The sequence below is a fragment of the Blennius ocellaris genome, assembly GCF_963422515.1.
Source record: "Blennius ocellaris genome assembly, chromosome: 24".
Taxonomy (NCBI): domain Eukaryota; kingdom Metazoa; phylum Chordata; class Actinopteri; order Blenniiformes; family Blenniidae; genus Blennius; species Blennius ocellaris.
In genome coordinates this window covers 11053489-11081301 of record NC_137673.1, presented here as the reverse complement: position 1 = coordinate 11081301, position 27813 = coordinate 11053489, and the positions used below count along the sequence as shown (strand labels likewise).

Here is a 27813-nt window from a genome sequence, read left to right as displayed (position 1 = left end):
CTGAACGCACCGTTAGAGTGACTTGGTCTGTCCTCTCTGTGTCTCATTACAGTCTTTCTGCATGTCAACTCTCTGACTGTGAAGTGATCTCCTCGGCTCTGAAGTCTGACTCCTCCCATCTCAAACATCTGGACCTGAGTCACAACCTCCTGAAGGATTCATCAGTGAAGTTTCTGTGTGCTGGACTGGAGAGTCCAAACTGTAACCTGGAGACTCTGAGGTCAGTTCACTGTCTGGAGGGAGAATCTGTTAAGTCAAACCACTGAGAGGAGTTGAGGAGGATCCAGATGTTGGAGGACAGAGGTGGACTGAGCTCTGCAGCATGTTAGTGAGCAGCATGTTGATGAGACTCTTCTCCTCCTGGTCCTTCAGTTGTTTGGACTTTACCTTTCTAAACTCTTCCAGTCTGAACCTTCTTCACTCTCAATGACTTCAACATCACACTTTCTCCTCTAATCTCACTTCTTTCTCTCTTTATTCAGGTTGAGGGGCTGCAGCTTGTCAGAGATCAGCTGTTCTTCTGTGGCCTCAGCTCTGAAGTCCAACCCCTCCCTCCTGAAACATCTGAAACATCTGGACCTGAGTATGAACCAGCTGCAGGATTCAGGAGTTGAGCAGCTGTGTGGTTTTCTGGAGAGTCCACTCTGTCGTCTGGAGACTCTGAGGTCAGACTCCATGTTTGAGTTTGTGTGCAGTGAAAGTTGTGTTCCACTAAAGGTCAGACATCAGGCTGATATGAGATGATCCACACTGAGGATCTCCATGAGAAACTGAGACTTTCGTCCTGTGACTGTGGCAGAGCCGTGTGGAGCTCCACATTTCAAAGCTTGGTAGAAGAACAAGGTGCTGCACTGGACAATTCACTGTCCACCAGGGCTGCAACTGACAATCATTATAATAATCCATTAATCGGTCCATTATTTTTTAATTAATTGTTTAATCGGTTAAAAAAAAAAAAAAAAACATTTCAAATTGTGGAACCAGCTAATATTGAACGAACCAAACATCAAATATGTTTTGGTGATTTTAAAGCACAGAACTGAACCAATACAAAGATTTATTCAATATATATTCATATATTTACATGTATATAAGATGTATACAAGATAATTATTAAATAATATTTACTTTACTTCAGGGACCACATACAGTCCAGTTTCATCCTGGGTGAACAGACTGGTAAAATATTGCTATAATAACCTTTAAATTTACTCTTCATAGTTGTTCTTTGTTGTGTCACAGTGTCTGGAATGGAATTGTATTTTTACAAGATGAAACTGAAAATGAGTACAATCTCAACATAAAGTCCATTTTAATGAAATAGTGTGGAGCAAAATAGAAAGAAGAGTGAGAACAAAGCTTGTATAAATCCTCTAGAAGCACCTTGCTTGGTGGAGCAGCTTGGAGCTTCTTGGTCGGTTGTAAAGGGAAAGTGAAACTAAAGGAGAGGAGCTTCACAGAGCAGCACCATCATTCACATCTCTAAACTCATCTCCTGACACCACAACGTCTGAATATTCTCATCCTCTGGTCCAGACCAAGTGTTTTGGTCTTTAGTGTCTCTCAGTTGAAATGTTCCAGGACAAGCTGTCCGTTGTCCTGGTCCAGCAGGTTGTCCTCATGAAGGTGTGTGAACAGTTCAATAGTGTGGCTGCACAGTGACGTGTGGCCCAGTACAGGGTGTGGCTCTTACCGCTCCACTCCTCAGAGCTTCTACTGTACCGCCTCCACTCTGCCTCCACCTCTCTCTGCTGGTGGAGCTTTTCAACTTGATTTCAGTCAGCAGACGTTGACAAAGCTCTGAAGGTGAAGTCAACGGCTCTGCAACATGGTGAGGGAGCAGAAATCACACCAACAACCAATCCATCATGAAATAGTGGATCACTCTTGTAATCATCACATTTGATTGACTTGATGGATTCCTTGTTGCAGCTCTACTGTCAACCTCTGACAGGCTCCATGTTCACCTTCAGCTTTCACAGCAGGATGATCCTCCTGATGAAGAGTCTGCACACATTTTACTATCAACTTTATATCAAACTAAACATCCCAACAAACACCTTGAATACTGAAACACTATCCACTCTATACCTTCAACCTTCTACCTTGATGAGAAACTCACTCTCTCTCTCTCTCTCTCTCACACACACACACACACACATTATTGTCAAGGTCCTGATGAGAAAACATAAATTCACAAAAGTAGAAAAGAAACAAGAGAGAGCGAGAGAGGGAGAAGGGGAGAGAGAGAGGGGGGGGAAGAGAGTGAGAGAGAAGGAGAGAGAGAGAGAGAGAGGGGGAAGAGAGTGAGATAAGGAGAGAGAGAGAGAGAGAGAGGGGGGAAGGGAGAGAGAAGGAGAGAGAGAGGGAGCGAGAGAGAGGTAAAGAGAGTGAGAGAGAGAGGGAGAGAGAAGGGGAGAGAGAGAGAGAGAAAGAGAGAGAGGGGGCGAGAGCAAGAGAGAGAGAGATAGGGAGAGAGAGAGAGAGAAATAGGCAGAGAGAGGGGGGAGAGAGAGAGGGAGAGAGAGATAGAGAGAGGGGAGAGAGAGAGAGAGAGGGGGAAGAGAGAGAGAGAGTGAGAGAGGAGAGAGAGAGAGAGGGGGAAGAGAGAGAGTGAGAGAAGGAGAGAAAGAGAGAGAGAAAGAGAGGGGGAAGAGAGGGAGCGAGAGAGGGGGGAAGAGAGAGAGAGGGAGAGAGACACAGAGAGAGAGAGACAGAGAGAGAGAGAGAGGGGGAAGAGAAGGAGCAAGAGAGGGGGGGAAGAGAGAGAGAGAGAGAGAGAGAGAGAGAGAGAGACAGAGAGAGAGAGAGAGAGAGAGAGACATAGAGAGATAGAGCGAGATAGAGCTACAGTCTGACTGCACAGAGGCAGAATGTGAAGAAGAGCAGAGGAACTGAACACAATAGATTTGTCGTCGCTCCACCTCAACGTTTCCTTCACACAATTTTAATTTGTTCTCAAAATACTATTTGTGCTCCAACAATTGATTGTCCTGCTCTCAAAGTGTCCCAGTGCTCACTCACAATTCTGCACCAATAGAACCATATGAATCCTCTCTGTGGTCTGCAGGGGCACTGCAGTAACCCCGCCCCCTTTTGGCTTCAGTCTGACCAATCACAACACTGTGTGTGTGTGTGTGTGTGTGTGTGTGTGTGTGTGTGTGTGTGTGTGTGTGTGTGTGTGTGTGTGTGTGTGTGTGTGTGTGTGTGTCCTGGTCCATGTCACAGAGTCGTGCCTCAGACTCTCACACGACACGACTGTGAGCAAGAACAGGACATGAGACAACCACAGCAGCAGGACATCATTCCAGCTGTGACTGGATGTAAACATCCTCACTGAGGAGGCTGAGGATGCAGCAAGGAAAGAGAGGAGGCTTGACAGAGGAGAGGCCAGAGCCTCACATTGACCAGGACTTCTTATGAAGCCACCAGTCAAATCAGTGGAGTGAAGCACAGTGACGGGACTAAATAGAATAGAAGAGTTTGTTCTAGTGAGGCCGAATGCAGCTTCATGAACCACCGTCTTTATTCTCTGAGCCTCACACACAATCTATGTTTTTCTTTTTTCTTTTTAAATGAAGACAATGTTTGGAATCCTACTGAAGCTACTTGTCACGACTTGCTGTCTTATTAATGTTACAAGGGTGAATGAAATGTCAATCTCTTTGATGTCAGGAACTCTGAAATTCTTCACCTTTTTCAATGAATTCTGTTAATTATTAGTAATTTAACTATTAATTAAAATTCTAAATGTAACTTTTAGCATATCTTGATGAGATTGATGTAAGTTGCCATCATTTCCTGATCTGTTGCATCAGATTCTATTGTTCATTGAAAGTTTGATGACTTCTTTGATCTTTACTCATCAGTGTTACCACAGTTACCTTGAAAAAGTAATCTGATTACTAGTTACTCTTTTAAAATGTAATTTAATTACATTAACTGATTACTTGTTTTTAAAAATAACTAAGTTAGATTATGAGTAACTTTTTAGCTACAGCAGCCGACAACATGCCCCCCGTCTCAAAATAAAAAGGACAAGAGGTTTTTCTAAAAACTCAGTTCTGATCACTGCCTGGCCTCCTGATACATATTTAACCTTTGACCTTCATTCTCTGTTCTGTTTATATCTGACTCACTTTTATTAACACATTTTTACTACTACTGATATTTATTTACCGGTGATGGAGTTGTAGTCTGTTGTTGATCTATTTATATATTTATATATTTATAGATTTGCACTATTTGACCTTTTAATTATCCCGTCGGGGACAAATAACGTCTTTCATTGATTGATTTAAAAAGAAAAAAAAAACATAATAATTCAACACCTCTGCAGTTGTTATTGTTGCAATGATATAATGTATTGTTGACATTTCTTGGTTCCAATTCTTTTGTGTCACCTGAACAGGTTGGAGTACTGCAGGTTGTCAGAGATCAGCTGTTCTTCTGTGGCCTCAGCTCTGAAGTCCAACCCCTCCCTCCTGAAACATCTGGACCTGAGTGTGAACCAGCTGCAGGATTCAGGAGTTGAGCAGCTGTGTGGTTTTCTGGAGAGTCCACTCTGTAGTCTGGAGACTCTGAGGTCAGTTGACTGTCTGTTACTGTTGTAGAAGGAGGAATGTTAGTGATGTGAGACTGGTCCTGCAGTGAGAGATGGACTGAGCTCAGCAGCTTCTTACTGATGTGTGTGGACATGAGGAGGAGTGTGAAGGTTGTGCTGACATGAGGATGATGAGGGTGATGCTGAAGATCCACAACAACAGAACAGCTCATTGATCAGGACTCAGTAATGAGGAGCTGCTCATTTCTCCATCAACACATCTGATTGGTTCTCCTCATTCATTCTCATGCTTTCTCTCTTTATTCAGGTTGAGTTACTGCAGTTTGTCAGAGATCAGCTGTTCTTCTGTGGCCTCAGCTCTGAAGTCCAACCCCTCCCTCCTGAAACATCTGAAACATCTGGACCTGAGTAGGAACCAGCTGCAGGCTTCAGGAGTTGAGCAGCTGTGTGGTTTTCTGGAGAGTCCACTCTGTAGTCTGGAGACTCTGAGGTCAGTTGACTGTCTGTTACTGTTGTAGAAGGAGGAATGTTAGTGATGTGAGACTCTGGTCCTGCAGTGAGAGATGGACTGAGCTCAGCAGCTTCTTACTGATGTGTGTGGACATGAGGAGGAGTGTGAAGGTTGTGCTGACATGAGGATGATGAGTGTGATGATGAAGATCCACAACAACAGAACAGCTCATTGATCAGGACTCAGTAATGAGGAGCTGCTCATTTCTCCATCAACACATCTGATTGGTTCTCCTCATTCATTCTCATGCTTTCTCTCTTTATTCAGGTTGTTTGACTGCAGGTTGTCAGAGATCAGCTGTTCTTCTGTGGCCTCAGCTCTGAAGTCCAACCCCTCCCTCCTGAAACATCTGAAACATCTGGACCTGGGTTGGAACCAGCTGCAGGATTCAGGAGTTGAGCAGCTGTGTGGTTTTCTGGAGAGTCCACTCTGTAGTCTGGAGACTCTGAGGTCAGACCCCATGTTTGAGTTTGTGTGCAGTGAAAGTTGTGTTCCACTAAAGGTCAGACATCAGGCTGATATGAGATGATCCACACTGAGGATCTCCATGAGAAACTGAGACTTTAGTCCTGTGACTGTGGCAGAGCCGTGTGGAGCTCCACATTTCAAAGCTTGGTAGAAGAACAAGGTGCTGCACTGGACAATTCACTGTCCAGCTCTGACAGGCTCCATGTTCACCTTCAGCTTTCAAAGCAGGCTGATCTCTCCTGGATGAAGAGTCACTGATCTCCCAGCTGGAGCTCCAAACTCTCACTCACTCTGCGATTGTTGCCCCCCTGACCCAGTGTGTGTCATGGAGGGTGACATTAAATCCTGTAGCAGGAAACAAAGAGGCAGACAGGTTGAGCTGGCGTTTGTCTCGGCTGCAGGATTTAATATGCAGCTGCCTCTGTGCAGCTTTGAGGCTCCTCCAATCAGTGGCGCCGCCAGGATTCAATACCATAGTACACACAGACCCCCCCCTCCCCCCAGCGTCTGCGTTGTGAGCGCCGGGGGGTGATTTTCCGTTCTGTGCACAGAGAAGATGGTGGTTGGCGAGCCCCGGGGGTGTGTACAGAAACACAGAGGAAAACAGCCCAGCAACACATTCTGCTGACGGCTCACCAGGAAGAGACAAAAGCAAACACCCCTTCAAAATAAATGTTCACACCTTCAAATAAACTGTAGGTGCAGTACGTACAGGACTCCGCCTGGGGGCTCCACTGCCTTCAATCACTATGCGCCCCCTGCTGGCCTTTTAGAGTAACACACTATTGCTGCTGCCTGGAAAGTCCAACTCTGTTTGAACCTTTTAGACTCTATGTGAGACACAGGAAGATCAAATATATCTATAGGAGTGTCTAGTTTTAATCACAGTGGACTTATTTAATTCATTGTTTTCACCCTGAACTGTAATTTAGTCCTATTAACATCTTTTAAATACACTTTAAATTGCTGCAGCGTTTTGTCCTCCTTTACACAAACTGGACTTGTTGTCTTGATGTCCAGTAAGCTAGGCTGTTGACTTGTCCTCCCACTGGACACTGCTTCTGTTTGCTGTCACATCAATTCAGCTCTCCAGAAGAACAAAGATCACATCAGTGACAATAATAAGCTCCTTCTTCTTTCACTTCCTCGGTGCTCCAACCTTCTTTAGAAGAAGAAATGAACAACAAGGATCAGTGTGATCAGTCTCTTCTGAATATGATCAGCTGCTCATTTCAGCTCATGTAGCAGCCCAGCTCTCTAAAGTATTATTGTCTGAATTGAATTAGAGGAGCTGTGACTTAAAGGCTGGGGGGGTCGGGTTGGTGAGCAGCTAGTTACCACCAAGGTTTCCCAGTAGGGGGCGACACTCAAATGACCCTTCTTATTATAAGACCATGAGAAATATTCACACAGTTACTTAAAGGACCTTTAAAAAGCAAACAAATATTTAATTACAGTAAATCACACACTACAAATTAAAGCCTTTTTGTAGCTGAACTGTGGAGTTAAACAAGTATTTTAGAATGAATTTATATCAAACTAAACAACCCAACAAACACCTAAATAATGAAAAACTTCTTCACTCTCAATGACTTCAACATCAAACTTTGTCCTCTAATCTAACTTCTTTCTCTCTTTATTCAGGTTGATTGACTGCAGTTTGTCAGAGATCAGCTGTTCTTCTGTGGCCTCAGCTCTGAAGTCCAACCCCTCCCTCCTGAAACATCTGAAACATCTGGACCTGGGTTGGAACCAGCTGCAGGATTCAGGAGTTGAGCAGCTGTGTGGTTTTCTGGAGAGTCCACTCTGTAGTCTGGAGACTCTGGGGTCAGTTGACTGTCTGTTACTGTTGTAGAAGGAGGAATGTTAGTGATGTGAGACTCTGGTCCTGCAGTGAGAGATGGACTGAGCTCAGCAGCTTCTTACTGATGTGTGTGGACATGAGGAGGAGTGTGAAGGTTGTGCTGACATGAGGATGATGAGGGTAATGATGAAGATCCACAACAACAGAACAGCTCATTGATCAGGACTCAGTAATGAGGAGCTGCTCATTTCTCCATCAACACATCTGATTGGTTCTCCTCATTCATTCTCATGCTTTCTCTCTTTATTCAGGTTGAGGGGCTGCAGTTTGTCAGAGATCAGCTGTTCTTCTCTGGCCTCAGCTCTGAAGTCCAACCCCTCCCACCTGAAGGAGCTCGACCTGAGTTCCAACCACCTTCAGGATCCAGATGTGGAGCAGCTGGTTGGTCTTCAGAAGAGTCCAGACTGCAGCCTACATACTCTCAGGTCAGTAGATGTTGGAGTGAGTCCCTGCTGCTTCCAGCAGGTTTCTACTAAACACAGTTAGTGTGAGAACAAAGATCCAGTGTTGGACGTCTCAGTGAGGCTGTGAGAGGACAACGCTGAGCAGCTTCAGGATTGGACAGCAGAGGACACAGTCAGCCAATCAGAGGAGCCACAGGCTGGTTGTGTTGGTCTGACAGTGGTGGTCCTTCATGAGCTCTGAGCTGCTGCTGTGGACAGGACTGAAGTCCTGGCTGCTCCTCAGAGACTGTCCTCATGTCCTCTGACCTCTGTCCTCATGTCCTCTGACCTCTCTTCTCTCTGCAGGTGGAGAGGACACTGTGTGTCCTGAAGGTCCACTGAGGACAGCAGAGCTTCATCCAGCAGTGAGCGACAGAGGAACCACCAGAAGATCTGCTGAGTGTCAGTGGTGCAGTGTGAAGAGCTGAGAGAGTCCAGCATCGAACCAGGGTTCCTCCTCCTCCTGCTCCTCCTCTTCCTCCTGCTCCTCTTCCTCCTCCTCCTCCTCCTCCTCCTCTTCCTCCTGCTCCTCCTGCTCCTCCTGCTCCTCTTCCTCCTCCTCCTCCTGCTCCTCCTGCTCCTCCTGCTCCTCCTCCTCCTCTTCCTCCTCCTCCTCTTCCTCCTCCTCCTCCTCCTCCTCCTCTTCATGTGTTGGTTCATTGGAAGCTGTAGAGATGTTTTGTTGTTAGTCTAAATTCTTTGTTGAGGTTTGAATCCCGTTCCTTCATGTTGGACCTTAACAAGTGTCCTTCAGAGGACAATGAGACTCTGGAACCTTCAAAGAGGGACCTGGTGTGTGTGGGACTTTTCCAGCTTGTGTAAAGTGGAGCAGGAGCTGGTCAACACTCCATCAAGCTGTTCTCCACCTTCACCTCCATCACCTGAGGACGTGTCCACAGCACAGAGAGTGGACAGAGCATGGACAGAGACCGTTGGTGTTCCAGTCACGTCTCATTGTGTCTTGGTCTTGACATGGAGGAACCTGGGTCATGGAGGAATTGACAGGACAGGATCATGGTGCAGTTTGCTGAAAACTAATTGATTTGAGTTTTTAGGAAATGTTCTGCCTGTACAGTAATATACAGTAATATAACGTACTGCGTGATTTAAGTGTGTAATTGTGAAAGATGTTGATGTTGGTAAATGATCACGTCAATATGGACCACAGACAGTACAGTGTACACTATTTTTAATAAATGAACATAAGCTGCACCAACCAGATTTAAAAAGACTATATATTTTTGTACATATACAGTACAAACACTTGTCTATCAGTACATGTGTCCACGTTGTAACAGGGTATGAATTTCACTGTGGGATTGCAGGTTTTTTCTTCTTCTTTTTTAAAAATAAACAAGTTTTAAACACTGCTTCCATGGTGGGTGACGGACTGGACTGGAGGGAAAGAGAGGGAGGGAGGGAGGGCAAGTGAATTACTGCAAAAATACACAAACACTGAGGGTTTCATCTCAGGTCATAAAGTATTTGCTGGTTGTGATTGTGAGGAGAGGATTGGTCAGCCTGGAGCACAGCCATGGAGTCCAGAGTTACGTGATGCACCTAAACGCATCATCCATGTATCTTTGACATGAAGCTCGTTTACCTTTAAAAATCCATAAATTAGCATCTTTGTTTAAGCCACTGAGTTTAAAAAGTGTGAAAAAAGTAGCATCTGATAGTCCAGACATTACGAAAGGTTCCGCTACGCGACATTTGGTAGAACAAAGTCCCGCCGAGGCCAATTACATTTGCAGCATCATCTTATCAAAACCAATCACGATGCCTGCTGTAGCTTTCAACTTCCAATCAAATGTCCCCGCGAGCAAATTGCAGTCCCGGATCATCTTTCGTTCAACCAATCAGGAGACGGCGTCTTCAACGACCAATCATGGAACTGCACGGCGTGACATCATCAGAACCAATCATGGTGTCGGCTCTGTCTTTGAAGATCCTTGCTGCTCCTTCTTACCTGCAGCTATTTTTCCGTGGATATCAACAGAGAAGGTGAGACTTGTTACCGTAATCAAATGAAAAGGCCCTAGCAACTTGTTGCTAACTGCTGCTAGCGAGGCTTCCCTCCCGGTGCAGCTGTCGTTAAAGATTGTTTGTCCCGGTGTATGAATAACCCTGAAACTTGTATGTATAAAAACAATAAAGATGTAAAGATGTGTTTGCATTACATCTGACACCAGGTAAAGCAGCACTAAAAATGCCCTGCAGGAGGCGCTGTGGCTTAGCTGGTCAAAGTGTCTGTCTAGTAAACACGAGGTCCTGGGTTCAAATCCCAGCAGTGCCTCACAACATTAATTCAATTAACCTTTAATGATATAACAATGTGCTCTCTAGCGCCACCCCCAGTCACTAAAATGACCAATGTCCTCCACAGCCATGGTGTGATCTCTCTAGGAATGTCGTAGAGATCAAACCAAAACTCCCATTGGAAACCCTGAGAAAAAAACTGCTCCATTTATTGTAGCAATGAATGATTGTAGAAAAAGCTCTTTATGTATTTATTTCTAAATGTGGCCTTAGTAACTTCTGAAGGGTCAAATCAGGGTTTCATGATGAACTCATAAACACTGGTGCTAAAAGGGGGTTAGCACTATACGTGGCTCATAGTGGCTCTGTTGTGCTACAAGGAGCCACGTTGCTACTTTCTGTATTTAACAGCTTTGTGTGCAGGAGTATAAATGACATGATCACTAACAGGCACTGATTAGCCCCCTTCTGCCCATTATATACATAGATATATGTTGTATACATCCTTTTATTGGTTCAGTTATGTGCTTTTGAATAAGTATGTTTCTTCCACAACATATTTGTTGTTTGGTTGGTTCAACATCATCTGGCCCTACAGTTTATCACATCTCACAATGTAGTATTTAATAGTCCATGATGTATTAGAATTTACCATTTGAAGTGCATTCTTTTCAAAATAGAATCCACACTCTCTGTTCTGTCTTCTGTCTCTGTTTCCATTATTAATCCTACTAATTGATCAGCTGTGTCATTACAGACTGTCACTGTCAGTGTCTAATGTTGGATTTACTTGGTTCTAAGTAATATCTGACTGTTTACTCAGTACACTAAGTCTCTTTGTTGAGCTATGATTTTATTTCATATTTTGCTGGTTCAATGTGTGAGAGTTCACTTTTATTTGTGAAGTTAAAGCCGTTCATTCCGTCTCTTTTTGGCCAAATTCAGCTCAGATCCAGATCAGATCCATAATGTGATTTGTTAACAAGTGAAACAGGAAATGGTCTGTAAGGTGTAGTACGGCGTGGCTCCGCCCCTCCACCATGTTTCAGTTTTTTTTTACTGAATAACTCGTCCTGCACTGCTGGAGCACAGACACAAAAAGAACATCAGGATGAGGTTGTTGTGACTTTAAGATTCAGAAAACTGCTTACAAGAAAATTGGAAAAACCCGCAAAACAACCCGCATCTCTTCCTCATGGAAGAGATGAAAGGAGATTTAAGGAGATCAGCTTATGCTGCCATGGAGATGCTGAAAACAAAGGAGAGGCAGACACACACTATTTCATCTGGAACTTTCTTATTTTAAGAACCTGAGGTGTTTTACAAACCTAACGTGAGAACTGAGCAGTGTTGCCACAGTTACCTTGAAAAACTAATCTGATTACTAATTACTAGTTACTCCTTTAAAAGTAACTCAATTACTTTACTAAATACTTGTTTTTAAAAGTAACTAAGTTAGATTAGAAGTTACTTTTTTAGTTACTTTCAGCAGCTGTTGACAACACCCCCCCCCCCCCCCCCCCCCCCCATCGTCTGAACATAAAGGTTACAACCTGTTTTGTCCAAAACTCTGCTGATCCCTGCCTCCTGCACCATGTTTCTACATATTTAACCTTTGGCCTCCATTCTTTGTTGTATTTTTTTTTACTCACTCGTTTATATTCAAAACATTTTAAGACCACATTCCGGTCCTTTCCTAACCAGCCCCCTGACAGTGTCTTAGAAGAACTGCTTTCATCTGAGCCTTTGAAGAAAGGCTCCATATCAACATTTTACAACTGTAAGCTGTCAGAGTGTGAAAATATCTCCACTCTCGACCACACCAAGTGTTTTATGGACAAAATATCTCAACAATGTTTTTTGACTCTTTATCAAATTGCATGATAATAAACTAACTCCTATTTTATTTCCTCATGAGTGGCCCTAAAACTCTTCTGCAGTAACAAGTTGGTCTGAGTTTCTGAAAAAGGAGTGTTTCTGCTTCCTCTTCATGGTTTGCTTTGTGGGCCTCCTGATCTAGAAGTGTTGATATCCATGCTTCATATGGTAGGATAGGTACTGCACTTTCCTCTTTTATTGAAGAACTATTCTTCCTCCACATAGTAACAATCCTGACTCATTGTCTTTGTATACAGCCAATGTGTTGAGAGTCGTGTCATAAAAGGTAGTAACCTCCTGGTCTGCAAGGAAAAGGTCTTGAAGCACATCTTCACACTCTCCAACAGACAGAACAGCTTGCTTGTCTTTGGTCTTAGCCTCCTCCTGAGCCTTACTGACAGCTGAGCCTTTCATTTGTAACCTTGTGGCAGCTCTCCACACCGAGGCAATGACTCTGACCTGTTTAGATAAACGACTGAAGCTCCTTTCATCAACAAGTAACTTAACTACCGAGTCAGCTTGGGGTCTGTGAATTCCTCCCAGACAGTCAAACGTCTTTGGATGAGCCACAGGTTCATTGCAGTCATGGGTTTGCAGTGCAGTATTCTGTTTTCTCTCCTGGATTCTGGTCAGTACTGCTGAGAAAGCCTTCCTTTGAAGTTTTTCTATGCTCTCCTTGGCAATTACTGAAACCTCTTTAGCTGACTTTTTCGGCCACTCCTCCATTGGCTGCCTCAGGAACCGAGGTCCATTTTGTCATTCTGAAACCTCATTGAGATCCTCAGGAGGATCTTCCTCTAGGTATGTCAGCAATGTTTACGTCTCCCGGGATCTACCACCAGTCCTCAAGTGGTCCAGCCTTGCAAACCCGGTTCACAAAGAAGGTCTGGTATCCATAACTGTCTCGCTGTATAGCTCCCAACACAGTTTGGCTGTCCAGCAGGTGGAACCATTGTTCTACTTCCATTCGGTTGTGCTTTTCAATACATTTTCCAAGTCGGGTTGCAAAGACTGCTGCACAGAGCTCTGCTTTGACTGGCTAGTTAGCTTCAGTTTTTACTATTTATTTATTTATTCAGTTTATTACCTACACTACAACTCTACTACAACCCCCAATAATTACATTTAAAACACAACAAACAGAAACTCCCATAATGCATTGCAGCTATCAGCTACTTTATTGCTACACATTATTAAAATGGAAGATAAATGTGTGAGATCTGGGATTGTTAGAACCATGAGTGTGATGGTGTGGCTTTAATGTCCTGTAGTTGTTGTGTAATTCACTAGAATGTTCCGTCACTCTCAACAAGTCTGCAATGAACCTCCTGGAACTGCCGGCGCTCCACAGCGCAGCAGTTTTACTGTGAAAGGTACAGGAAGCTCCCAGCTTCAGACACCAGTTGAGCCGCAATTCTACGTTCCTCTCTGGGTGGCTTTGCCTCCTTGCGTCCCGCTCTGGGTGGCTTTGCCTCCTTACGTCCCTCTCTGGGTGGCTTTGCCTCCTTCCGACCCTCTCTGGGTGGCTTTGCCTCCTTACGTCCCTCTCTGGGTGGCTTTGCCTCCTGACGTCCCTCTCTGGGTGGCTTTGACTCCTTACGTCCCTCTCTGGGTGGCTTTGCCTCCTTACGTCCCGCTCTGAGGTGCGCTTTGCCTCCTTACGTCCCTCTCTGGGTGGCTTTGCCTCCTTACGTCCCTCTCTGGGTGGCTTTGCCTCCTTACGTCCCTCTCTGGGTGGCTTTGCCTCCTTACGTCCCTCTCTGGGTGGCTTTGCCTCCTTACGTCCCTCTCTGGGTGGCTTTGCCTCCTTACGTCCCTCTCTGGGTGGCTTTGCCTCCTTACGTCCCTCCAGGATGAACTGCAGTAGGACGGAGGCTCAAGGAGCCACAGTGTAGGGACCAAAGAGCCGCGTGGTGCCGACCCTGTCATAGAGGCTAGCCACTTGGCTAATAGCTCTCTTCTGGTCAGTGGGTCAGGAGTCTTTCTCTTTCTTTTCAAGGAGGTCTTGGCCTGTTCTTGTTTTCTTCTCCTTCTTGAGAAGTTGATTGAGGATATTATGTAAATCTGGTCCTTGTCTTGGCGAGATGATTTGAGAAAAAAGGAACGATTAAAATCACCTTAATTTAAACAAAAGGATCGTTTTACTTTGTTGAGATCTCACAAGACTACAGAGAGTTTGTTCATTTCCAAGGAAAGACATTTTTCATTTGTCATGATGCAGTCATAACATGTGAATTCTGACTGAGATCGTCCATTAATCATCAATCAGTAACAACCATTAGTCATGTTTTCAAGCCTCGTTGGCGCAGTAGGCAGAGCGTCAGTCTCATAATCTGAAGGTCGTGAGTTCGAGCCTCACACGGGGCAACAGGTTTAGCTAATTTGCTCAGTGTTGAACAAGAACAGTAGAAAGTCTGATCACTTTCAAAAACCACAGACAATCCAGTGATTTCAGTCAAATGTATCACTGAACGTATTAATTCAATATCAACATTATTGACACATTTCAAAGCAGGAAGAATAGTAAAAGTACAAATGGTGGTATTCAACAGTAAACATCAAGAGGCTGAGAAAAAGCGTCTTGTCATGCAGGGTAAGTAACCACAACCACTGCATGAATGATTGAGATCAAAGAGAAGCAGAATGTTCAGCATCTTAGCAAGTTTTCCTGGAGAAAGATTCTTTCCTGAACGGTTCCATTATTTCTTGCAATAGTGATTGTTGGTCAGTATTTGTGAGACTCACAACAAAGACACTTTGGAGGTTTATTCCAGGTTGATTTCAGACGAGCCTGATTGACAACAAATGCCACAGTAAATGTGTTTTCAGTGTAAATTCAACTCTAAAAAGATCATTCCTTCCTGTTGCTGTTGCTTACGGCCATACCACCCTGAACACACCTGATCTCATCTGATCCTGGAAGCTAAGCAGGGTAGGGCCTGGTCAGGACTTAGATGGGAACAGCTCATGACCCCCCAAGTCCCTGTTGCTGGTCTTGGGGTTGAGCAGAATCCTGGATCAGAGGATTTTATGGGCTTGTGCCACCTGCTGGCCAGTTAATGTCACAACACTTTCTTTTAATGTAATTTCAGCTCATTGAAGGAGATTTATTATGTATTCATTCAGGACAATATAATTCCTGGGATTGATTTCATCCCTTTAACAATATATTCTGAAGTCTTACATCTTAATGGAGAAGGCCAGAGGATTCCAATTTACCAGTCACATTTGATCTCCAACAGATCAGAACTTTTGTAACTCAAGACAGATTCTTTTCAGGTCTTGTTCTCCTATTATGTGATTGTCTTTAAGATCTGTCTGGAGACACTGTTTTCACACTCACTACAGTTTTACTGACAATAACACACATTTTAAATGCCTACAACATTTTTATTAAGTGTATTTAGTATACTGAAACCATTATGTATTAACACAAACATTTAGTGTTTTGATATGAAATAATAACTACTATGAATTTACAAATACAATATAACAATAGTTAACAATGTATAAGATTTACTGTTTAACATTACATTTGTTAATGTCAGAAAATGTGAAGGCAAATTTACAAATAACAAACATAAATACAACGATGTAATGCAAGACAAGTCACAACTATTTAACAATATACATATATAGACTTTTCATTTTCTACAAACACACCAAATGGAGGTGTTAATCATTCCTCCTCTTCTCCACCACAGTTTTAAAATGTTCACAGCTGGTGTACACCACACCCTCAAAACCAGGCGTGGTGGATTTTCTTGTTGTTGGGCAAAAGGTAAACATCTTCTGGTTTCCACGTACTTCTTCTTTTGATGGCGTGTACCTTTTGCGCAGGCCACCACACTGCGGTACTCGGCACGCCACACAGGGTTTGTTAGATTCCTTTGGCATGACGGTCTTGACGATGGGTGCAGGGGGGGGGGGACAAACACCTGACTGCTGGACGGCCCAGCAAACTGAATAGACGGTGCCCGAGGCTGTGCTGGGACCACCAGCAGTATTGGTGCTGCTGAGACGGAGGTGGGGTGTGGGAGGTGGTCCTGGTGGCCTTGGGCTGGATGGTCCACTTTGAAGGTCCTGCCACCGGCTCTGGTTCCTCAGGCTCCTCAAAGTCCAATCTGCAAATACACAATAGACCATGAGGATTCAGGGACGAGGATTAGCCATTTAACATGATTCAGAAGTAAAAAACATGCTCCCTGCCAAAGAGCACCTCGGCCTGCCGGTTCATGCGCTGGATCTGCCGGGCCTCCATGCACGTCGTGTGGCGCCCCTGGACACCAGCAACCTGGAGGGATTCCACTCGGCTGTTTCACTGAACAGCAAACGCAATCAGGTACACCTGAGAAACACATGATGAAAAAAATATCTTATGTGTATCTGATGAATAATTTATAACCAAATGGTGTAACGGTTAGCACTCTGGACTCTGAATCCAGTGATCTGAGTTCAAATCTCAGTGGAACCTGACTTTTCATGAACAAAAACACAATGTGAGTAGATCTCTATCCTGCACTGAGTGCAAACACTGAAAATAACCACTGACAGCAATAATGACTCACAAGTAGTGACGCTCAATGAAGCCTCATGAACCACTTCTTGATTTTCTCACCACCAGATGGTGGTCAAGGGTTCTCCCTGTGACCCTTGACCCCTCTGGCCAATCACAATGGACTCCTGTTCTCTGAGGCGGGCTCCAGTTTGCCAGCCTGCAGTGGGTCCTTGTTTACATATCAACACCTATTGTCTCTGAGTATCACTGTGCTTACAAAATGATGGCAAATTTCACAGAATGGGAAACAGTGAACCTAAAATGGCAGACGATATCAAGTTAAAGTACTCCACCAAATACTCCAATGAGAAGAACTGATAGAATATCTCAGGTAAAACCACCAGTTCTGTCAGTCTGCAGTACTTTATGGATTTAATTACTTTATTTATGATAATTACCGGTGGAAATTTTGGAAAATTGTTTTCTCTTTACTCATTTTACATGTTGATTAAAAAAAAAAAAGTTGTTTGCTAAGGTTTCCAGTTAGCCCAAACTCTACATGTTTTATTTCCCTCTTGTCAGAAGTATTCTTAGTAAAGCCATCCAGCAGGTCCAGACTTGGCCCGGCTTTAGAGGGCCAGCAGAGCTCCTCAGCATGTACTCCACCCGGGACCAGGATCCATTGTTTGGCAGAGGTTGGACTCCCAGTGTCCAGCACATCAGGTTGTAGACGTCGACAGCTCGGATCGGTGCCACCCGCACATTCTGCTTAAAGTCTGAATGGAAGAACATTCAAGTTGTGAATGTACCTCCAGATTTGTTTGAAGCTTGAAGGATGAAAAGTGCAAAATCTCCAAATCAGTCGACCTTTTCTTAAAAGATCAACACCTTCAAAACATTTGTCACTTGTCGATTTTGCATAATATTAAATATATTGATTCAATTCATCAATAGGTTTTAGGAAATGACAAACAAAATGCTCCATAACTGGTTTCCAGCACATTACAAAAAATGTACTCTTGAACACACATACAATTAAACTTCACCCAAAAACCTTCAATAGTATGTGGTCTGAAACAGTTTGATAAAATAATCCAAAAAAAAAAAAAAAAAAAAAAAAAAAAAAAATATATATATATATATATATATATATATATATATATATATATATATATATATATATATATATATATATATATATATATATAGTCAAAGAGACCAACCCTCAAGATGTGAATTACGCCACAAAAGTTGATTAAAATGTAAGCATGAAATAAACTTGAAGTTTAGCGAACGAGATAAAAAACACTTTTTTTAAATACAAAAAAGCAAAATGGAACGTTAATGTATGCATAGAACGTAAACAGATACACATTACAGTATAAAGAGATTAAAAAGTTTGCTAGCTCCTCTAGCAGTTCTAAAAACTCCAACAAACCAATCAGTAAATACTGAAATAGACGTTGCATTATTTTTTAAAACTCAGCTGAGGAGAGTTCTATGTTTTGAGCCAAAGCCTAAAAATGGGTGTTGATTTCAGCAAATTCAAAGTCACGGTGAAAACAAGGGGACGACTGTCCTCATACTCATTGTCTTCTCCATTCTCATGTTCACACTACTCGTCATTATACACATCCTCATATTAGTCATCATCTTCATCATCCTCATTATAGTGCAGTGATGCTGGTAACGTGTTAATTAGTAAAGTGCTTCCTTCATATGACGGCTTTTTTCAGTAACGAGTAATCTAACATGTTACTATTTGCAAACCTGTAAACAGATTGTTATTTATCAAAAGTCACTGTGCCTTACTATTGTTTCATTCTCACACACACACACACACACACACACACACACTCACACACACACACAGGACCGGTCCCCACCTCCACTCTCAGCCAATCACAGGTGAACTTGCTCTAATGGTGCGTTCATGTGGCACAAAAGAATCGGAAACCTACCCGTTGTCACCATTGCAATATACTCAACAATTATCATTTACTAAATTTGGAAAACTTCCTAAAACTATACTCTTTAACGCTGACATTCAAGTGCATCCATAACCTGGCACCAGAGCCACTAAGTTCATTCATACAGAGACAAAACAGCAATAGAGTCACCAGGAGCCCCTCCCACAATCACTGTGCGACCCCCCACAGGAGGACCACGTTTGGTCAGTCTGCTTTCTCCATAAAGACGGCCAAACTGTGGAACCCACTGCCCACTGACCTCAAAAGTATACCAGAGTTTAAGGAGTTCACATCAAAGCTAAAGGTGTGGCTTAAAACAAACCAAAGATGTACCCACCTCTGAGTCTGTAAATAATGTATAGTGTGTGTGTGTGTGTGCGTAGAGACCACTGTTGTAAATATGTGTTTTAGGGTTGTGTATTTTATTCATTCTGTATAATTTGTATGTACTACAGGGAAAAGCTCAACCAGGGACAGGAGTTGAAAATTAGCATTAGCTACACACTCTGTATGTGTCGCATCAGCTGCATCTTTCATGTTGTAACTATGTATTGTGTTGTAACAGGACATTGTCCCTGTCAAATAAATAAATAATAAAAAAAAGAAAAAGAAAAGGAATAGCAAAATAGTCCTGGAGGAGGTGATATTATTTGGTGTCACAGAATCACAAATGAAGCTGTATAGAGTGTGGTTGGGGGTTCAGCTAATGACAATTAAGGAAGACCCTCCCTTTGACCCTTGCACAATGAGGAAGCTCTGGGGCCTCATTTATAAAACTGTGCGTAGGATTGACGTCAAAATTGGCGTACGCACGAAACACAGAAAGTGCGTACGCACAAAAATATCCTGAGATTTATAAAACAGTGCGCACCCACGTCCTACGCCGATTTCCCTTTATAAATCACAATCCACTCTAAATGTGGCGCACCTGTGTGCGGGTCAGACCACGCCCATATTTGCCTATAAATATTCAGAGAAACGCCTCTCATGAATATTGATTCATGACTGACAGCATGCCGAAAGCAGAAAGAAAAGCCAAGAAACGCAATTTGACCCAGTGTGAGGTGGAAGTTCTGGTCGGGGAGGTGGAGAAGAGGAAGGCGATATTATTTGGTGGACACAGTGTTGGGGTCACCAACGCCAAAAAAGGCTCTAGAGTGGCAGCATGTGGCGGATGGTGTCAATGCTGTGGCCTCAGAAGGTCGGAGTGTGGCTGACGTGAAAAAAAGTGGTCCGACATCAAAGTAGACACAAAAAAGCGCCTGGCGTCACACAGGCAGAGCGTCTGTGCCCCGGGCGGGGGGACGGGCCCTCCGGAGCTCACCCCGCTGGAGGAAACACTGGCGGGGGTCATCGGGGAATCCCTCCTGAGTGGAGTGGTGACGGAGGTGGAGGGGGACACCCAGGCCCGCCCCTCCCTACACGCAGAACACGCGCTGTGCGTCGGGCCCCGCGATCCATGGGGGCCCCATTTTGCGCAAGTGAATTGAATTTCCCTCGGGATCAATAAAGTATCATCATTCTCTGCAAATGCGCAAATGATGCGCTGCATTTTGCCGAGAGGCGCGTAGAACACCGCCACCAAGTCAGCCCGAGGCCGGAGAGAGAGAGAGAGAGAGAGAGAGCAGGAGAGAGAGAGAGAGAGAGAGAGAGAGAGAGAGACAGCTTCCAAACGTCAATACGATTCAGGAGCTAGCAAAAGAAAGAAACAGTCCAAACAAGAAGAGGCTCGTGCTTCACTTGAAGGTGGAGATGTTGTTGAAATAAAAAAGATTGTTCCACTTTTGATCTATAAAGTTCTTGTTCCACTGTTGATAGAGGCTGTTCATTTGATTCGTTAGTAATTAAATGTATTGTTATTATTATTATTATTAGTAGTAGTAGTATTATTATGTTATTGGAAGGGGGGCCCCAAAATAAAATCCTGCTTAGGGCCCCCACTTGGCCAGGGGCGGCCCTGGGGACACCGCCGCCTGCCCTTCAGGAGCCCGATGGTGCGCTCCACAATACTATAGATTCTAGGTCCTCTCCTCTGCGCCTTGTGGGTGAGGAAAAGGGGTGAGCAGCCACTGCTTGAGGGTTAGGGTTCTCCACTGTCGCCTGCAAGGTCGCTGAACGGGTTAAACACTCCTACAAAATTGCAAGTCTCAGGATTTCCACATGAATTCTCCGTACCTAGAAGCCACCCATCACGTACAGCGCCGGCTCCAGTCTGCGCCCGACACTGCTATATGGGCTATATGATATAGGATATTACACTGCATTCATATCAGTGTAAACATAATTTGCCCTACTGTTGTCTTACTATTGTCTTAATCATATGTTTCCCGTGTGCACTCCAGGGAGTATGTTTGTTTATTCATTGTAGAAATTTTATTTTTTACTATCCACTTCTTGCAAATAAACTGTCCATATATGAGGTCATATAACTATTTATTTTACACGATCGGTTTCACACAGTTTCTCCCGTTTCTTTCTTCTGCCATCGGTGGCGCAGTTTCTCCTTACCCCAGTTATGTGCGTACGCATGGGTCAGAGTTGGCGTGGAGGACCGCACATTTTCCCGTCAACTTCTCTTTTTATAAATCCCACGGTTTGCGTAGAGAGTGGCGTACGCATTCTTTTGTGTGTACGCAACGTTTATAAATGAGGCCCCAGATGAGATCAGGCGTGTTCAGGGTGGTATGGCCGTAAGGATCAGTGACACGAAGAAATGACCTTTTTATAGTGAAAATACACTGAAAACCTGTTGATTGTTCCATCTGTTGTCAATCAGGTGTCTCTCAATTCAAACTGGAATAAAGCTCCAGAGTGTCTTTGTTGTGAGTCTCTCTCAAATACTGACCACCAATCAGAGACTGGTCAGCTGATGGAGCTCACCTGGTCCATCCAGGCTCCAGAAAACATGGAGGAACTCTGTCAGGACCTGTCAGTGTCAAGCCTGAAAGGTCCTTTGTGATCTCAACCTGAGGATTATCAGTAAATAAACACCATGAAGCAAACTCCCCGTCGGGGAATTGAACCCCGGTCTCCCACGTGACAGGCGGGGATACTGACCACTATACTAATGATGAGAAAATCCCAGCACTGGATCCAGAAGCCCTGATCGTATAGTGGTTATTACTCTGCGTTGTGGCTGCGGAAACCCCGGTTCGAATCCGGGTCACGGCAATGGCTGCTAAAATGTTGTCGTCACAAGTTTAAAAGCAGGTACATGGAATCATAAACAAGTTTTAGCCAGGACAATCATTTCAAGCTCTTCTCAGGACATCATGGACCTGAGCTTGGAGATGTTACACAACTGGAAAAAGCAGTTTTTTACCAGCTGTCTACAATGTTGCTCCAGTGACATGGACTGATCAAAGACCAGCCCTAAATTCCTCAGTTTGTTTTGACTGAAAGGCTCAGTTCACCTGGTACTGTTTGGTAGTGGTAGTAGTACTACCTGGTACTGTTTGGTAGTGTAGTAGTACTATATGGTACTGTTTGGTAGTGGTAGTAGTACTATCTGGTACTGTTTGGTAGTGGTAGTAGTACTATCTGGTACTGTTTGGTAGTGGTAGTAGTACTCTCTGGTACTGTTTGGTAGTGGTAGTAGTACTATCTGGTACTGTTTGGTAGTGGTAGTAGTACTATCTGGTACTGTTTGGTAGTGGTAGTAGTACTATCTGGTACTGTTTGATAGTGGCAACAGAACGTTCTCCACGGCTCATGATGGAGGATGTTCCTGCAGCAGAACGTTCTCCACGGCTCATGCTGGAGGATGTTCCTGCAGCAGAACGTTCTCCACGGCTCATGCTGGAGGATGTTCCTGCAGCAGAACGTTCTCCATGGCTCATAGTGGAGGATGTTCCTGCAGCAGAACGTTCTCCATGGCTCATGCTGGAGGATGTTCCTGCAGCAGAATATTCTCCACAGCTCATGATGGAGGATGTTCCTGCAGCAGAACGTTCTCCATGGCTCATGCTGGAGGATGTTCCTGCAGCAGAACATTCTCCACGGCTCATGATGGAGGACGTTCCTGCAGCAGAACGTTCTCCACGGCTCATGATGGAGGATGTTCCTGCAGCAGAACATTCTCCACGGCTCATGCTGGAGGATGTTCCTACAGCAGAACGTTCTCCACAGCGTCTCCAGACTCTGTCTCGTCTGTCACATGTGCTCAGTGAGAACCTTCTCATCAGTGAAGAACTCAGGGCTCCAATGGCCAATCTGCCAATATTGCTGTTCTCTGGCAAATGCGGTCAAATGCGGTCAAATGCGGTCAAATGTGTTCTCTGGCAAATGTGGCCAATGGCCCTGCAGGGTGTTGGGCTGTAAGAACAGCTCCCCCTTGTGGACGAGGGCCCTCATAGCACCCTGGTGAAGTGTGTTTCTGACAGTTTTAGCAGAAACATCACATTAGTGTCCTGCTGGAGGTCATTCTGCAGCTCTTGCAGCTCCTCCTGGTCCTTCTTGCACAAAGGAGGAGGTAGCAGTCCTGCTGCTGGCTTGTTGCCCTCCTACCCCCCCTCCATGTCTCCTGGTGTCCTGGCCTGTCTCCTGGTATGTCCTCCATGCTCTGGACACTGTTCAGGGAGACACAGCAAACCTTCTTGCCACAGCTCATTGATGTTCCATCTTGGATGAGCTGCACAACCTGAGCATCTTGTGTTGGTTGTCGACACGCCTCCTGCTCCTCCAGGACTGAAACACTAACAACATTCTAAAGTGAGCAGAACATCAGCCAGGAACCAGGAGAACAGCATCATGGTTTGTGGTCACCAGCTGTAGAACCTCTCCTTTATAGGTGTTGTCTTGATGATTGTTTGATTATCAAGGGACACTAAATCACTATTAGTCTACTTTCTGCTCTGGACATAAAGCTTGGAGAAGCTGGGGATTGATCCCAGGACCTCATACATGCTAAGCATGCGCTCTCCCACTGAGCTACATCCCCTGTGCTCTACTGTATATATATAATATCACTCAAACTTTAATATTCACCATCAAACAGGAAGTCTACTGAAACTAGAGGTTTGTATTTCCAGAATAAACTTCAAGTGTGAAGCTGAAGAGGCGGAATAAAGCTGCTTTTTCTTTGAATAAATATCCTTTCATCTCAGCGTCTCCATGGCTCCATGGTGTCTCAGTACTGAGATCAAAGGAGAACAAAGGAGATCAGCATCTGATGTAGATCAAACCCACTGAGAAAGCAACGTCCATAGATGTTCAAGACGTGTCCATCTGTCCAGTCCCTATTGAGGACGTCTATTTGACAGCCAGAACTAGTTGAAAATAGACATTTTAAACAGGCTGTAATTGAGGACGTCTATTTAACTGTCTATTTTACCATCATGTAAAATGAGTCACTTTTAAGAACTGTGACAACTGTATTCCAAAGATTCTTTAAAGTACGTCCAGCAACTATCAACCTTAATAAATCATCCATACTGGAGCCAATATGACTTGATACTATGATAACGTTGTTTGATTATGTACCAATTCATCATAAATACACTGAAAGACAGTTTTACTGCATTCAAGATGGAGTTCAGTGTTTTACTGCATTTCTAAGTATAATACAGACTGTGTATAATTGGTACCTTGCCCAATGTATGGTAACTGTGTTCAGGTTATGGGTTTAGTCATGTTTTATTAGTTACTGATGCTTTCATGATCTCTGCCATCACCTTTCAAAGTAAAAGTACCTGGAATGAACTATGTTCTGCTCGCTATGTTAAGTAACTCTACAACTGTAGGATCATTATCAGCTCATCAACATTTTTTGGTGACGTCTCCACTGTAAAGGTTGTCTTATGCTTGACGTGTCCACGAGCTCCTCACGGCTTCCTGCAGCCAAATGACATCATTTTAGCCGCCACGCCCCTCAGTGCAGTCCTGTTCACGTGGACGTCACCGCTCCGTGTGCCTCCCAATTCTTCTGACTACACGGACGGAGACGTGAGGAAAAAAAGGTGGAGCTGAAGAGGAGGAAGACTGAAGACTTGGTTCTAAAGACACAAAAAGCATCAAGCTGCACATCCACACTGAAAACACAAGATGTGACTCATAGACGTCAATTAGCTTCAGTGTCAGACTTCAACAGAGGGAACCTTTAATTTGAAACAATAGTTGATGCTCCGCTCTCCACTGCAGGATCACCTGCTGGTGTCACAGAGAAGAAGTCTACTTCTTCTGCTCTAATTTAATACTGCGGTGGAAGTGTGTTTGTGATGCACTGCCCCCTGCAGGTTGGGAGCAGGAGCCGCTGGATGAGAGAAATGAAAAAGTTTAGTTGCATCATGGTGGTCCGTTTACACAACAACCATGCTTGAAGCCCTGAAAACAGGATTTTGTGAAAACGCTCCTCCATCTCCGTAGACGGTCCCTAAAAGTGTTCCTGAATTCAAAGTGTGTCTCACAGTATATCTCATGTGTTTTGGAAGAGCATCTTCCAATTTCTCAATAAACCGTGATTCAACTGGAATACTGTTGAAATATGTTTATGTCAACAAACTATCAATAGTCTCTGACCTGTGTTCACTTCATTTTCTTACAATTCTAACATTCCATACAAAGTGCTTCGTCAATATTTTTACATCTCAAGCAAGCCATTGATCACTTTGACACTAAATCCCGACAGAAAACATGAAGAAAAGGAAGAGCAAAATAGGAGGTGGAGGTCAGGAGACGATATTATTTGGTGTCACAGAATCACAAATCAAGCTGTATAGAGTGTGATTGGGGGTTCAGGTAATGACAATTAAGGAAGACCCTCCCTTTGATCCTCCCACAATGAGACAGCTCTGCTCTGTCACATGGCATCATGGGAGAAAGTATAATACAACTGAAGACACATGCTCTGCTGTCAGAAGTGGGATTTGAACCCACGCCTCCTGAAGAGACTGCAACCTGAATGCAGCACCTTAGACCCCTTGGCCATTCTGACCTAAAGCCAAGAAGTTCACATGTAGCCGAGGACGTTCTAGGTTCTCTAGTTCATCTCATCTCACACCTTCACCCTGATGATGTTGTTTGGTCGTCCAAGAGTTTTCTCTCCAAGCCAACAATCAGGGACTACAAGCTCCAGTGGAGCTGCAGAAGCTACTGACGCTAGGAGGAGGAGTGGAGCCATAGACCTATAGAACTAGAATTATATAGAGGTTTATGAGCAGATATCTACTTCTAAATTTCTATGTGGTCTGTCTTCTGTGTTTTTGGTGTGTTTGGTGAGTCACAGCGCCCCTAAAGGCCTGGCATGTGTACTACATGGCCTGAAGCCTTGTGTTGAGCCGTGTTCATAGTGAGGTGTGGACAGAATTGTTTTGGAGAAGGCTGGGGAGAACAAAGAGGTTTTTTTTCGTCATGTGGATGAAGCCTTACACTTGCAGGCCCAGCAGACGACCTTTGCCAGAGCAGAGAAGAAGCTCCTGAAGACTTTGAGTCACTTTGGTTGACGCTGGCAATCAAGACGCAACAAGAGGTGACACATTCTAAACACTTTGCTGGAGAACTAGACTTTTTGAAAAGTTCCATAGAAATTGTGAGAATGCAACTTTCTGAAAACATTCTTGTTCTTGTTTATTTCACAGCAGCCACACGTCTGTAAAGCAGCGTTGTAACTTTTCAACTGCAGTTTATTTCTCCCCTCCAGTGCTTTCAGAAATACATTTCACTGAACTGATTCAGTAATAAAAGAGAGTTTTTGTATGAGCGGCCATGTTGGTCTGGTTTTAACTGCAGGAGTTGGTGCTTTTCGTGATGCGTTCAGGTGCATCACGTAAGCCTGCACTCCGACATTTCAACAAGCTGCGGTGCTCCTGCAGTAGCGATGCTACAAGTTAATGTGATTAAAATATGACTGATAGTTATTAGCGAGCTGGAACACGCATGCTCAGCACACGTCAGTGCTGAAGTTTGTGCAGTGCAGCTCCTCAACAGTTGGTCCAGGACGGTCGGCACAGCTCAAACTCATTTCTTCAGCCACAAGGAGCTGGTCCAAGGAAATGATGTCATTTTGTTCAGCAGGATCCTGGAGTGCTGAACTTTCTTCTTCTTCTTATGGACCATGAATTGGCCTTTATTGTGTGAATGCTGAAGACAATGCTTTGATCTGCAACAGACGCTGATCTCCTTTGATCCTGTCAGAGTGAATCCTGATCTGTGTGTGTGTGTGTGTGTGTGTGTGTGTGTGTGTGTGTGTGTGTGTGTGTGTGTGTGTGTGTGTGTGTGTGTGTGTGTTGGGGGGTCTCTTTGAGCGTCCCCCCCGGTCGTGTACAGCAGCCATGCCAACATTAAAAAAGCAGCAACAGGAGGAGACTCTTGGTCTCTTCCTGTTACAAGAGTAAAAAGTGTTGTGACATCACAAGTCTCTCAATCACATCATATTGTCTGCCCAAGCTGCTGAACAGGAGTAGGGCCAATCAAAAGATTACCAGTCACTTTTTAGTTACTTTCAGCAGCTGCCGACAACATGCCCCCTGATCTCAACATAAAATCAGTGGTTTTTCTAAAAACTCCATTCTGATCACTGCCTGGCCTCCTGCTGATCATATTTAACCTTTGACCTTCATTCTCTCTTCTATTTATATCTGACTCACTTTTATTATCACATTTTTACTACCACCATTTGTTTCTTGATTTCTTTTAGTGATTCTTAAAGCCAGGAAGTTTCCACTTTAAATGACTTTAGTTTTGTGTCTTTGATGTTTGTGATCTGCTTTTTTTCTACAAAAGTAAACAAGTGAATGAACATCCTCCAAGCTGAAAAGTAGAACTTCAAGATGGGAAATGGACTGTTTCCAGGTACAAAAGTATTTATATGGAAAACTAAGGTGAAGCAAGACCCAGTCTCTCAGGAGACACGGGTTCAAATCCCAGGTGAAGCCATTGAATGGAATGTCTTGCTCAAACCAACAAGTCATGATTCACTCCCATCATTTGTGGTCCTGATATGTTGGACACTTGTCACACCCTGTGAATTTCACCCCACTAAAACCTCCAGGCTCAAACTGGTCCAGTCCTACAACCAGGCTAATCAAGGTGATTGATGTGAAACACTGTGGACTCCACACATCTCCGTATCAACATGAGGATCAAACATCTGGACGGAAGACGCATGGCAAAAGACGAGACACTGCTCTCAGAGTGAGCTCATTCCTCACCTCTCAAGGAGAAGACACATTGATTTGAGGACATCTTGGCAGGAGAAGACCTGTGACATGAGAGCCAATTGAAACTGATCAGGAAAAATGATCTCCTTTCAGAAGTCTGATATGAATGATGACATTCAAATCTGATTTTCAGACTGCAGTCAGTGTTTGTAAAGGATGACGATTAGGAAGGAGCAATTAATGAGCTGAATGTCTCCTTGAAA

General features: G+C 44.0%; 1 protein-coding gene across 18 annotated transcripts in view; it reads left to right on the top strand.

Moving 5' to 3' along the window:
* Positions 1–27813, top strand: part of LOC308147501 (NACHT, LRR and PYD domains-containing protein 3-like) — an 835749-nt gene that overhangs the window by 654139 nt on the left and 153797 nt on the right. For 13 of the 18 annotated variants that reach the window (XM_080519688.1, XM_080519687.1, XM_080519690.1 and 10 more), the window contains 4 exons: positions 4412–4585; positions 4872–5054; positions 5343–5525; positions 7188–7370. In XM_080519688.1, the coding sequence (XP_080375814.1) occupies positions 4412–4585; positions 4872–5054; positions 5343–5525; positions 7188–7370 (723 nt within the window). Of the gene's footprint in view, positions 1–52; positions 221–4411; positions 4586–4871; positions 5055–5342; positions 5526–7187; positions 7371–7658; positions 7833–8156; positions 9221–27813 lie in introns of those variants that run through there. The other 5 variants (XM_080519680.1, XM_080519683.1, XM_080519677.1 and 2 more) reach the window with 5 other exon arrangements.